Source organism: Paroedura picta, chromosome 16 (genome assembly GCF_049243985.1).
Source record: "Paroedura picta isolate Pp20150507F chromosome 16, Ppicta_v3.0, whole genome shotgun sequence".
Classification (NCBI taxonomy): Eukaryota; Metazoa; Chordata; class Lepidosauria; order Squamata; family Gekkonidae; genus Paroedura; species Paroedura picta.
This window is the reverse complement of record NC_135384.1, coordinates 24,414,117-24,427,507: the sequence shown is the minus strand read 5'-3', so window position 1 is coordinate 24,427,507 and position 13,391 is coordinate 24,414,117. Positions and strand designations below refer to the sequence as shown.

At 46.7% G+C, this 13,391-nt stretch overlaps 1 protein-coding gene across 17 annotated transcripts in view; it reads left to right on the top strand.

Annotated features, from left to right (window-relative positions):
- Positions 1-13,391, top strand: part of SRCIN1 (SRC kinase signaling inhibitor 1) — a 279,306-nt gene that overhangs the window by 201,127 nt on the left and 64,788 nt on the right. For all 17 annotated transcript variants that reach the window (XM_077315657.1, XM_077315665.1, XM_077315656.1 and 14 more), the window contains 4 exons: positions 4,325-4,517; positions 7,351-7,549; positions 9,734-9,827; positions 11,654-12,483. In XM_077315657.1, coding sequence (XP_077171772.1) covers positions 4,325-4,517; positions 7,351-7,549; positions 9,734-9,827; positions 11,654-12,483 — 1,316 coding nt within the window. The remainder of the gene's footprint in view (positions 1-4,324; positions 4,518-7,350; positions 7,550-9,733; positions 9,828-11,653; positions 12,484-13,391) is intronic.

The following is a 13,391-nucleotide window of genomic DNA, read 5'->3' as shown; positions in this document are numbered from 1 at the left end:
GTGAGCCAGCTCCTGCTCTTAGAATCATAGAACCACAGAGTTGGAAGGGGCTCAGCAGGCCATCTAGTCCAACCCCCTGCTCAATGCATCCGTGATAAGTATCAGTCCAGCTGTTGGTCAAAGACCTCCAGTGAAAATGGAGCTCACCATCTCCTCAGGCAGACGATTCCACGGCTGAACTACCCTGACTGTGAAAGTTCCCCCCCTGATATCTAGCTGGTACTGTTCTACACGTAGTTTAAACCCATTACTGCAGGCAGGTTGGCAACCCTAGTCGTAGGGAACATATCACTCCAATTCTATTCCATCTGCCTTGGCTTCCTGTTCGTTTCAGGGCTCAATTCAAAGTGATACTATTAATCTCCAAAGTCCTGTACCGCCTGGGGTCAACAGACTTTAGGGGCTACTTTCTCCCATGTGATCCTAACCCAGACATTCTTGGAGGCCTTGCTTCATGTGCCCCACACCATCTGAGGCTGGGGAGGGGGGAGCAACCCGAGAAAGGCTTTCTCAGTCATGGCATCAAAACTTTCAAAGTCCTTTCCCAGGAAGATTTGTCTACTTAGCAGTGTCTTCTGCCGGGAGGAGAGATTTGTTTCATTGTGTATGACTAGCCCTTCTCCTGTTCGTTTGTGCTTGTTGTAAAAACTTTGTAAGTAAACCAGTCCTTTGGATTTATTTTTATATTTATTTATTTTTATAGTTCTTTATTATTGCATTTCTTACCCGCCACTCTCAGGGCACTGACCCGTAGGGTGTTACAACGTATAAAACATATTAATACCCCATAATAACAAAACCCCATTAAAACTGCATCAAAACCCCATCATACAACATTACCAAAATCAGCAGGATGGCGGCAAAAGCAAATCCCTCCCCCAAAATGGTACACCTGCCACAGGGGCGGCAGAGGGCTATGTCAAACACTTTCCACCCATGAAGATCTGAGCTGATGACATGACTTCCAGGGTGGGAAACCTTGTGGAAAGCGGCCAGCTCCTGCAGGGCCCTCAGCTCTTCCAGGAGCTCATTCCACTAGATAGGGGCCAGGAGCAAAAAGGCCCTGGCCCTGATTGAGGCCAAGCATGTTTCCCTGGGGCTGGGAACATGTAGGCATGTTGGTGAGGTCAGGGGTGACACTCTGGTTTGTGGGCAAAACCTCTATGGTAGAATTAGCTTCTTACCATAGAGTTTTGCCCCAAAACCAGAGCATCACCCCATGCCACTGATGTGTCTTTGTCACTTCTGGGTGACGTAGCGATGTCATGTTTATTTCCTGCTCCGTCCCTCCCTGCTCTGATTTCTGAGATCCCTGAAACGTGGGGAGAGACCCCAAACTCGGCGATTTCTCCACCCCCAATTTGGGAATGGCAACCCAAAAACCGGGCCAGTGTTGGCAAAGAAAGTAACATCTTTACCCAGCTGGGGCACTGCTTTTATTTACCAGCACGTAACAGCGCTGTTACCTCACGAGGATCATCCATCCAAACAGCCTCTTTCTACAGGGGGGATGTATGGTCATTTGTGCAAAATGGGTCTCTCGCCACATTACTACTTTTACTGCCAGGAGTCCAGGAGCATTATTTTTGCAGCCATAAACCTCAGCACTGCCTCCCTTCCAGGATCTCAACGGGCCCCTTTACACCTCCCAGGAGTTATTTTGCTGGCATAACGGATAGGCAACCCTTGTGCGGTTTCAAAGGTTATCTCCATCCTGTGACTGTTTGCCTACAAGTTTTGCTGCTTCTCTTGTTATTGATGGAGGGGGAGGAAGCAGGGGCTGGGGTCCGTTGAGCCTTCGACAGATGTGTACTCTGGTTTCGGGAATACTAATCCGCCTCTGTGCAAACCAAAGCGTGGTGTGCTTCCCAGAGAGTAGCTTGCGCCATGCACACTCCATCCTTAGCGGCTTCTCTAATTAAAGTGCAGACTTTAGTCTGTCCCTCGGTAGCACCCCTCTGGGACAGGTAGCCGCACTTCAGACTTTTGCTGATTTCCTAGCCACGATCTGAGAGGTACTCAGCTCCTCTGCTGTGTTTTTCACCATATTTCACGGTGGCACCGAAAGAACTGCCTGATTGAAACGGCATTGATCGGATGCTTAATGCTGAGTGGATTGGCTCATGGGATTGCTTTTTGGTGAGCTGGCAAGGCTGCAGAAAAAAAGGGGTGGGACTAAGGGGAATAAATGCCTGGGCCCCTGATCTCATTGGTGGAGGGGGTTCATGGAGTTCATGACTCATGCAGTTGGTTTTTGTAAGTATTTGCATTGTCCTTAGTTGGTAAGGGGTGTGCAGAGGGAATTTTTTCCTCTGGGGGTCTGTTGTAGCGCTTGGTAGCCCTGAAGACACACAAACCTGCCTTGTTCTGAATCAGGCCATTGGTACATTGAAGTCAGCATTGTCTATGACCGTTTCCGCATTGGGAGACATACGTCGTTTCAGCCTCAATTTGGGTTTCCTTTGGATGCTTCGAGTCCAAACCAGCCTCCCCACATTTGGAGTTTCCTCCTTGCATTTCCCAGGCTGAAATTCACGATATGCTTCCCGTGCTGAGACCTGCGGAGGCAGCCTCCCATCAAGCTTTGCTCCCTCCCCCTTTACAAAAAATGTGTTTTCTCAAAAAATGGTGCCTGCTTGCACCTTTGTTTTCATTGTGCTCCTTAATGCCACCATTATCTGCTCTTGATCGCCTCCCTTCCCCCAAAGTGTCCTCGATGTAATTAAAGAGAAAAAACCCTGGGTTATAACGTTATAACGCTACTGTGCAAGACTGCTTTTTTAAAGGTTAGAAAAAGTGTTGTAATGTGTTCACCCATTTTTTAAAAAGTGGATTTTTTGGAATGGAGAGGAGGAGGAAGAGAGGGGGAGGAAGAACGGTATCTAGGAAAGGGGCACGCCCAACTACTCAAAGTGGCAGGCGTAGCAAAAAACCTGAATGCACGCATTCCACACTGAACAGCCCCGAATTAGATCCTCTTGGACCCCGCTTGAAAAGATGAAATCAGGTTTTCTGGGGATTCCTTTGCTGCATAACATGTGAGTGGGCAATTTTGGGTCTGCTCCTGAAAAAGCGGGTTTCAGTGCGGAAACAGACGAAAAAGTCGACCGGTTAAAAAACCAAATCTGAATTATATCGCTAGCATGGAAACAGACATGGCCGTGGTTGTCCAGACTCTTAGGACTTTCACATCAACTACTGCCTGGTGCTTCCCATGGAAGAGGGATTGAACCTGGGTCCTTCTGTGCACCTAGCAAATGCTCTACCTCTATGCCATTATCCCTCCCTCAAGGCAAGATGTCCTGCAGAAGGAGGTCAGGTAGAGACAGAATTCCTCTCTAGCTTCCTCAGTGGCAGATCTGTTCTCTGGGAACTGCTCTAGCCTTTGTCTTAATGTGGGAACTCGGGACATTGTTTCATGAGTCATTAAATGTTTGCAGTGTGGAAACTACAAGGTTAAGGACAATGGGAAAGATCCCGTATCAGGTATACTAGGCTGAGGATCCAGACTAATTGTAAGAATGAGGGAGAGCTGAAACAGGTTGCCACAAAGTGCATGTGTGTTGCTCATGCATAATCTTTGTCACTGGGTTTCTGCAAGAGAAGTGAGTGAACACTTGATTAGGTTAACTGAGGTGAGCTATACCCATGGGGCTTAAGTTCATTCCACCTAGGTCAATGAGTATGGATTATTCATCTGCCTTCTAATAAATGGGTTGCCACGGGTTCCGTTTATATACATTTGCACTGTGCCAAAATATCAGCACAGAGATTTATCAAAGGGGTCATATGACCAATGGACAACGTAATGTATGCCAGCCATATTGTTCAGCCAGAGGCCGCCTTCAATACCGTCAGTATTTTTGCCCCAATTCTTGTTTGAGGAGCACACCAGAACTAAAAAAAAAAAAAAAAAACCCTGAACAATGCCGTTAATTGGCCATTAATTTGAAGACCCAACACTGGAAATTCACCCTTACCAGTTCCAATTGACCCCATCTGATAATTGTTAGTTTGTTAACCCACCAATTCAATTAGTTAAAGAAATGTGCAGTTAGATGTCCGACCTTTCAAAAAATTAATTTAGATGTCATTTTGTGGGGCTCTGTACGTGTTTTACGTTTTTACATTCAAATGTTTGAGGGGCACTTTTTCTGTCGCTGTGCTTCACCATTTGTGATATCTTTTAATCAATATGCAATCAGAAAAAAAAACCATGACTATATTATATGTTCAGCACCCTCGTGTCATACTGTCGATTCATGGAAGGTATGCTGCTGTCGCCATAACCACATGGATCTCTCTCTTTCTGTCTGCCTTCCAGACCCGAAGTTCCCGGCACACTCAAGGCTCCCAGCCTGGCTTGGCCGATCAAGCCAAACTCTCCTTTGCTTCGGCCGAGTCCTTAGAAACCATGTCTGAAGCTGAGCTGCCCATTGGGTTCAACAGAATGAACCGCTTCCGGCAAAGCCTGCCTCTCTCCCGTTCCACCAGCCAAACAAAGCTCCGGTCACCAGGTAAGGCCCTCTTCCCCACGGTCCTGAGAACGGTTTCTTGGATGTCCATGATGTGAACGACATCAAAGATTTCAGATAGTGATTCCGGACCCTGTTAAGATGAGGGGAATCCCCACTTTGGCATTGCTCCCTTGTGTTGGGGGCTTCATAAATCCCTTCTGGGTTTTGGGCAAAACTCTATGGTTTGAAGCTGATTTTTTTACCATAGAGTTTCCCCAAAGGCCAGAGCATCGCCCCTGACGTCTCCAACATGCCAGTGTCCATTCCAGATGACGTCAGCATGCTGGATGCTCCTCTCGGTTTGGTAAGTTCGGGGGAGTTCTCCTGGAGAGTGCCCCCCCCAAGTGCCTGGCAGCCCTAATTTCATACGGATATTTTTTTTCCTTTTGCGAAATCTGAACCCCCCTGACATCCATTATTTTTCTTCCAAATCTCAAATTCAAATAATCTTTATTAGGCATTGATTGCAGACCTGCAAAGGTCAACCGAGGCAGGGGAAGAAAGAACCAAGAACAAAAATTAAATACCTGAAAAACACAACGAATGGAGAGAACACAGCAGTTAGCAGGAGTCAAAGGAGATATTACCCAGACTGTTCCCGTAACCTCAACGCAGCTGAAGAAACCTAACAACTTTACTAGTAATATGAGGGTTACTAACCAGCCACTTTTAAGCATGTCCTGTGAATTTACATATGATTAAAGAATTCCTCTGCTCCAGACAATAGATCAGAACACCCTTGCAGACATAAAAGTGCTGAGAGTTTGTGGGAATCTAAGGTGCAATAAATAGGCAACTGGGACCCCATAATCAAGCGCTATTCCTAGCTCCAAAGGGAAACGGGTCCTATTTGCTAGTGGGCACAAGACCTGTCCATCAACATCCATTACCCTCTGGCACAACAATCTGAAGGCTTGTTTTCTCCCAAGCACGCAATTATCATCAAGCGGGACTTTGATTGACCTGATTTTCCATAAAAAACTAGGTGTGACTGATTTCTTGAAAAACCGTCTGGCAGCATCGAACGCACATCACTTTCATGTGCTGATAGGAAGTGAGCAAACAGTTTGAACTTCAGAGCCTGGAGCCAGGCCCCAATTCCTAACAGCCTCTAGAACATTAGGTCCCTAACTCTTTTGAACTGCTGCAGGACCCCAAGGCAGTCACAAAATTGTTGTCATACAACTTGCTGTGATGGCAGCTGCTGCCAAAGCAGCATTTAATAATCTCCATAGCCAATCCAACCTCCAATGGCCATTCTGGGCAAAAGCCCTCCTTGGACGCACCCAATTCCTGGAAACATTTGTTATGCATCCCGTTATGTTGGGGACCCCTGCTCTAGATATGACGCTGCAATTCTTGGGGAGTCCTGGTGAAGCTATTTTAACATAAGCATCTATGGTGATGCCCCTTGTTTGGGAACGACAGCTTTATTTTTTAATTTAAAAGAACATCTCCAACATTGCAAGAAGAACATCAGGTAGAATATTCCCTTGAAATCTGTTGTTTCTGTGAGTTACAAATGATGCCTGTTTCTCAATACATCGTTAATCGGGTTTCTGCTTTCTAGAATTTATTACTTTCGACATTAATGCTAAATCCCACAGACTTTCCTGCCATTCCATTGAAGGAAAATTGGTCGACTCCCCCCCCCCACCCTAAGTACGAGGCCATGCAAATTTGAACAGTAGTCATCAAACCCAAAGGAATTCTAAGTAATTTCACAAACAGTATTCTTATGATATACCTACAAAAAAAACTTCTGCACTCCATAAAACATCTGATTGCAACTTAGGCTTCTTTCCAGAAATGGTCTGTAGATGACACTGCTGGTAAATATGTAAAAAAAAAAAAATGCATACCTGAATACTGACAATGGAATACTGACAGTCAGCACAGATACATCCTGGTTTATAGGGGCCTTTAGTATGAATTTTACAGAAATTTGTCCACAGATCTGGTGGTATAAAGTCAGCAGTTTCCTGTAATCTATTGGCACAAGATCTTTTTTTTTTTAAACCTCAGAAGGCATACATTAATGTCAGAATCTGTGTCGAAGCCTCAGAAAAAATGAAGGTCCAGGTACTATTTTAAGGGTGAAACTATGCTTCAATTCGCATAGCATAGTAGAAGGATACTGTACCGTATTCCATGTGGGACTACCTTTGAAAAGTCTTCTCAGCTTTCTACTGGTTCAGGGCTCTCTCAGCCTCACCTACCTCACAGGGTGTCTGTTGTGGGGAGAGGAAAGAGGCGGTGAATGTAAGCCGCTTTGAGACTACTTCAGATAGAGAAAAACGGCATATAAGAACCAACTCTTATTCTTCTTCAGTAATCTCAGGGCTCTCTCAGCCTCACCTCCCTCACAGGGTGTCTGTTGTGGGGAGAGGAAAGGGAAGGCGATTGTAAGCCGCTTTGAGACTCCTCCTGGTATAAAAAAGTGGCATATAAGAACTAACTCTTCTTCTTGTTGAGGCTGGCAGCCCTGTGACTCAGGTTTTAAATAAGAAGTAGCTTTATCATTTTTTATTGTAACTGTAATCCAAACATTGCTTGGTAGATTGATTGCATTATCATCATTGTGTTAGCAGTTATTTTAATTTACTGTTGTAAACTTTCTTGAAGAAGTCTTCATGCTTCTTCTTTATGCTTATCCTGAATTCTGTTTGTCCTCCTGACTCGCTTTTATTCTGGACCTTTTAACACTCCCGCAGCTGAAAAAGAGTTCTGTCATTTCAAAAGTTGCCATTCCAATACTGTTAGTTGGTTCAATCCGAGTTCTGCCTTACTTGACCACTTCTCCTCCTTCCTCTTGCATCTCCCATACCTATAGGCATCCTTTTCCTGCAGTTCGGGGATGAGACGAGAAGGGTTCACATCACCCACGAAATCAGTAGCATGGATACGCTGCACGCTCTCATCGTCCACATGTTTCCTCAGAAGCTAACCATGGGGATGTTGAAGTCGCCCAACACTGCCATCCTGATCAAGGACGAATCCCGCAATGTCTTCTACGAGCTGGAGGATGTCAGGTGAGCCTCAAAGGATGCTGAGTTAGATTTGAGACCAGTAGAGTCCTGATGGCCAGCATCTTCCTGGAAGGCCCACAGAGACTCTTTCTAAGCACCAGAGTTTATAAAGCAATTCCAGGGCCAGGTGTCAAAATACAGTTCTAAGGTTCAGGTACAGGGTAGACAACACACACAACTTGTACATTGTTTTATTGTAAACACTGGAGAGATTTTTTTTTAATTACTGTTTTATTGAGATAGGGCCTTGGGCCTATTTTATTCTGTGCGCTGCCCCAAGTCGACTTGTCGGCAGAGGCAGGATATAAATTAAATAATAAATAAATAAGTCCAAAGGACAATCTGAGAACAAGGACACAAAGGTATAGGCCAGAGTCAGAGGCAAAAAGGCCAGTCCAGAGCAAAGTCATTATCCAACAAATGTCGTTTTCACGCAGCCATTCCCTTCCCTGCTGCTTTTAAGCAACGCACTGCTAAACACCTGTATTGCATCATGCACAGCTGGCTGCTTCAGTCCTGCTCCAGCAAACACTCATCCTCTTTGTTGATGCTGGGCCAGTGCTGTGCTGCCAGGCAGGCACTGGGCCTTCTGACCCTCCTCATCTTCCTCTGATGGCATTCCTGAGGCTCCAGTGATGGCGTAGGTGAACTAACTGGCAAGTGGCTCTTTGTTGTCAGCCCAGGGCTGGAAGGCTGAGTGGCCAGTGCGCTGGTTCCTGGCTGAGGCTCTATGTCTGGCCTCTCAGAGACTGCCTCCTCCTCCTCCTCCTTTACCTCTTGCCACTGGCTGTGGGTTGGGGACCATTTGCTGCCTCGTCTTCAGAGGAGTCTTCAGCATCTCTTTGCTCTGCTGGCCTTGGCAGGTCCACAATAAGTAGCATCTTAGAGACCAACAAAAGTTTCAAGGTACAAGCTGTTGAGAGTCAATGTTCTGGGGTCCTCTGAAGCTATGGAGGATGCTAAATCCTCAGCTGAAATAGTGAAGTGGCAGTAGCACATTCTGCATTTCTTTCTCCCTGGTTTTCCAGTCCTTTAAAGCAGGGGTAGTCAACCTGTGGTCCTCCAGATGTCCAAACGCTGGCAGGGGCTCATGGGAATTGTAGTCCATGAACATCTGGAGGACCACAGGTTGACTACCCCTGCTTTAAAGGGTTTTATTCCTTTCCCTTTTGTATGGTGCTGCAGCATTACAGCACAGCTCGGCAGGGAAAGGAAAAGAAGAAGAGTTGGTTCTTATGTGCCACTTTTCTCTACCAGAAGAAGTCTCAGAGTGGCTTACAAAAGGAAGTTGGGCACCAAAATCACTGTTCCTCTCCACACTGTTCAAAATTTTATGAACCTCTGTCAGTGCCCTCCAGTCATCCCGACTATATCATACCTCCTATAGACCTCTAGCACAGAGGTGGAAAATCATTTGGCCCTCTGCCTTAAAAAAACAACACTCCCTGTGTATATGTTGGTGTGCCAGCAAAGAAAAAAATAGGGGGAAGGGAACAATGTTGATATTTGGTTTAACTTGCTGGAAGGAAACCTGGTGCTTCCAGAGCCTGCCTCCTAAAGGCTGCTTGAAACAATGTTAAGTTGATGTGGCCACTGTGAGTATGTTGTATCAGATAATGGACATTCTCTGTGTCGTGTGAATTGGCCCTCTGTCCCTTGGGTGGGGTACCAGTCCTGTGTCTTAAGCGAAATTGGTCTCACACTTGTGCTGGAAATATGACTTCTGCTGCCCTGTAACATGCCCCCCCCTTAAGTCACTTTGGTAGGTCAAAGGGAAGCCCCCCCCCCCGATTTGGAAAATCCCTGTAAGCAGTCTTGTGGGATTCCTTTTGTGTATATCTCAGACTTACCTGCTGGTGCTGAAACCCAGCTGAAAAGTAGAGGGGTGCATCAGCAGGATTTCGCTGAATCTTGCCACAAAAGTGGCACACAAATCCTAGAGGAAGAATTTGTACAGACTGGCCCAACACATGACACCACCAACCTTGCGAATCCACAGTGCCAGGGGAAGGGCAGGCCTGATCCACAGCTACGTGAAGGCACCTAGCAGCTGGTGTGGGCTGATGACGTCAATGGACTGTTTCCGAGCAGCTGTTGCCACCCTTGTTGCCGTCACAGGCTTGCTTAATCTGATTCTTCTTTTCCGTGAATTTATCGCCTCCATTCTTTCCCCCTTTGTTCTTGCAGGGATATCCAGGACAGAAGCATTATCAAAATCTACCGGAAAGAGCCCCTGTATGCCTCCTTCCCTGGATCCCACATCACCAATGGTGACCTGCGGGTGAGGATCGCAGACTGCATCGGGGCTGTCGTGCTACTATTTGTATGGAACGTCAATGTGGTGGAGGAAGCGGATAGCTGAAGAATTAGGCTCATTAAGAGGAACGTGCCAATTATTTATGGTGCTATAAGAACCACATCTGGCTGATGTTCTCTCAGCAAGCAGCGTGTGCCTGCAGACATTCAGCAGTGGGATTTTTATGGGGCTTGCTGACAGTCCTCCGCTCTCAGGACGAAATGCCCTCTCTCGCAGAGAAAAGATGGATGATGATGAAGGGTCCCCTTGTGCTTGTGGGCTTATCCTACCTGTAAATTTGATCTTGGGAGTTTCTTTTCCCTGCACTCCTTAGAACTGGGTGGGAAACGGCTGAGAGCTTGAGAATTGTGTGGGACTTGTACTCCCCATAGATTTGAGCCCAAATACACTAGAACCTATCCTACTGTTCAGTGAGTAGTGACCCCTTCTCCCTCACAACTAGGCATGCTCATGCCGAAGCATACACACCGCTGTAGGTCCTGGAGTGAACATACACTGGAACATCTGCATGGGGGACAAAATCAGATGTGTAAGAGGTAGAAAAAAGGAATTCAATGGAAAATGTTGGTCTCGGAAAATAGAAAAGGCCAAAGCCTTGGTGAAGGCAAAGATGACACAACCGGGGCATTAATCAGTGATATACTGGTGTCAGGAGGAAGAGAAAGACAAAGCAAGAAAGAAAGGGGTAGGGAAATGTAGGTGTGCAGATTGCCAATCTATGGTGGGTCAACCCCTGTCTTTAACCCCAACCCGCTTTCCTCCCCAAAAATTGAGGAATGGGAGAAAAAAATGGCTTTCCTAGCAATGCTCAAGGAATTTCTCCATGTGTCTATAATTTTTACCATGGAGATAAGGGGAAATTCCTAGAGTGTCATCCAGAAGAGACAACACATCCTCTCTACCCTCCCTAGGCACCACTCTGAAAAGTTCCCCAAAATTTGCCAGTGCAGCACTGGCAACCTTAGGACAGAAGTGAAAGGAGAATGGTGCTGTGTTCTTGAGAGGGGAATTTCAGGTTGTTTTGGAAATTGGGAGGGGGGAATCATCGGGCATGGTGCCCATGTGGATTTTGCCTATGACTTTTCACAGGCACCTCTTATCTCCTGTATATTTCAACAGGGGTCTCATGCCACCACTGAAGGCTACATATTTCTTTTCTCATGGGTTCTCCATGAGGCCTTCCAGTTGGTTGTCACTGGGAATTTAATTCTCAAGTGTGTGGGGGCCTGATTTGGATCGTAATGCAAGCACATGGGGAGAAGGCCCTTAAGCTTACTCCACACACACACACACACTCCTTAGGCTGCCTAAGGAGGTGGTGAGCTCCCCTTCACCGACAGTCTTCAAACAAAGGTTGGATACACACTTTTCTTGGATGCTTTAGGATGCTTAGGGCTGATCCTGCGTTGAGCAGGGGGTTGGACCAGATGGCCTGTATGGCCCCTTCCAACTATGATTCTGTGATTCTAACTTACAATGGCCCTGAACCTGAAACAAGATGCTGTTTGCCTCACAGGGGAAACATACCTGTGCTCTCCTCAGCAGATATGCAACTCCTAATGGGGCAAATAGCACTGTCTTGAGGTCTTAAGTAGCTGAAGACTTCTCCCACTCATGCTCTGAACTGGTGTGAATCAGGTACAGTATCAACGCTTGATCTTCTAGTTGTGTGAAGCAAGTAGGCAGTAGGAATGAATGGCCTAATAGGTTGTCTTCTAGCTTCATTTTACCTTTGGCTCACCTGTGGGGGCACGGTCCTGACACCCTTATCTTCTCTCTCTTCTTCTCAGAGAGAGATGGTCTACTCATCCAGGGAGTCCTCCCCCACCCGGCGCCTCAACAGCATGTCCCCTGCGTCTCACCTCACCTCCGGCTCTCCTCCGCCGGTGCTCCAGTCGTCCTCCCCATCCCGTTCCCGCATGTCTTACAGCGGTGGGCGCCCACCTTCCTACGCTGGCAGCCCTGTGCACCACGCGGAACGCCTCTCCAACCTGCCTCCGGCCCAGGGCGTGTCACCCAGCCCAAGCGCCATCTTGGAACGCCGGGATGTCAAACCGGATGAGGATCTGGCCGGGAAGAACATGGTACTGGTGAAAAACGAGGGCCTGTACGCTGACCCCTACAGCATGGTGCATGAGGGACGCTTGAGCATTACATCCACTCAGTCACTAGCGGGGATCGGAGACCCCTTTGCCTACCCCGGAGGGCTCTACAAGCGGGGTTCGGTCCGTTCCCTCAGCACCTATTCGGCTGCTGCCCTGCAATCGGAACTGGAAGACAGCTTGTATAAGCCCAACGCACAGATCTATAGCGATACCTACGGTCCAGGGATGGGCTTCCGCCTGCCTCCGTCATCCCCCCAGAAGATCGCTGATGGACGGCTGGTGGACGTCCAGCAGAGCCAAAGTCCACACAGCCCTTATTCAGGGCCTCCCAGCCGGTCCTCGCCGGTCCGCCAGTCCTTCCGCAAAGACTCTTGCTCCTCGGTATTCATGGAAAGCCCCGTCAACAAGCCCCGGAACCCAAGCTCTTCAGGGCCTTCGGAGCTTTTTCCCGGACCTGGGGAGCGTCCACTTTCCGGGTTCAGCTCACCTGTGCCTGCCAAGGATACAGAAACAAGGTAAGATGGGGAGGGGGGGGCTTTCCAGTAAGGTGATGTTTTCAGTTTACCCTTTTGTAAGGTTCAGAATGTGAGACTTGTGTGCTTTAATTTTAGAAAAAGCAGGTTTGTAGCCCTCCTGGGCCCATTCTGCACACACAGAATAATACATTTTCAATGTGCTTTGGCAGCTAGATTTTCCTGTGCAGAACAGGAAAATCTGCTTCTAAAGGGCATTGAAAGTGCATTATCTATTGTGTGCAGACTAGGCCCTGGTTGTTCTCATTAAAGATCTTCAGAGATTTTCTGCAAAAACATTTTATTTAAATACAGCCTAACGCCAGGTACTATAAAATAATGCTAACAAATAAAAGCATATTAGTGCAGGAGCTATGCATTAGTATAGTATGGATTCAAGTGGGTTGCCATGTTGGTCTGAAGTAGCACAACAAAAATGGAGTCCAAGAGCACCTTGAAGATCCGCAAATATTTATTCAAGGCGTGAGCTTTCAAGTGCAAGCACTCTTCCTCAGAGTCACTAAATGGAACAAGCAACTAGTCTCTTTTAATTATTTGTTTTCACAACTGGGGAAGTTTCTGACATTAAGTACTAACCGGGACATTTTTACGTCTCCAATGTTTTCGTGAACTACAACTGAACTTAAAAGAACCGATGAGCTGTTTTAGCAAAGAATTATCATATGGCTTAATTTGGATATTATGACACAGTTTACTAATTTGCCACAATTTACTTTTGCCTTATATCTGTACGCTTATGATCCTTGTTCTATTTAATCTGAGAAAGAGTGCCTGCACTCAAAAGCTCACGCCATGAATAAATCTTTGTTGGTCTTGAAGGTGCTCTTGGACTCGATTTTTGTTTAACATATAGTATGAGAACTTTTAAAAACAAAACTAGAATTTCCATT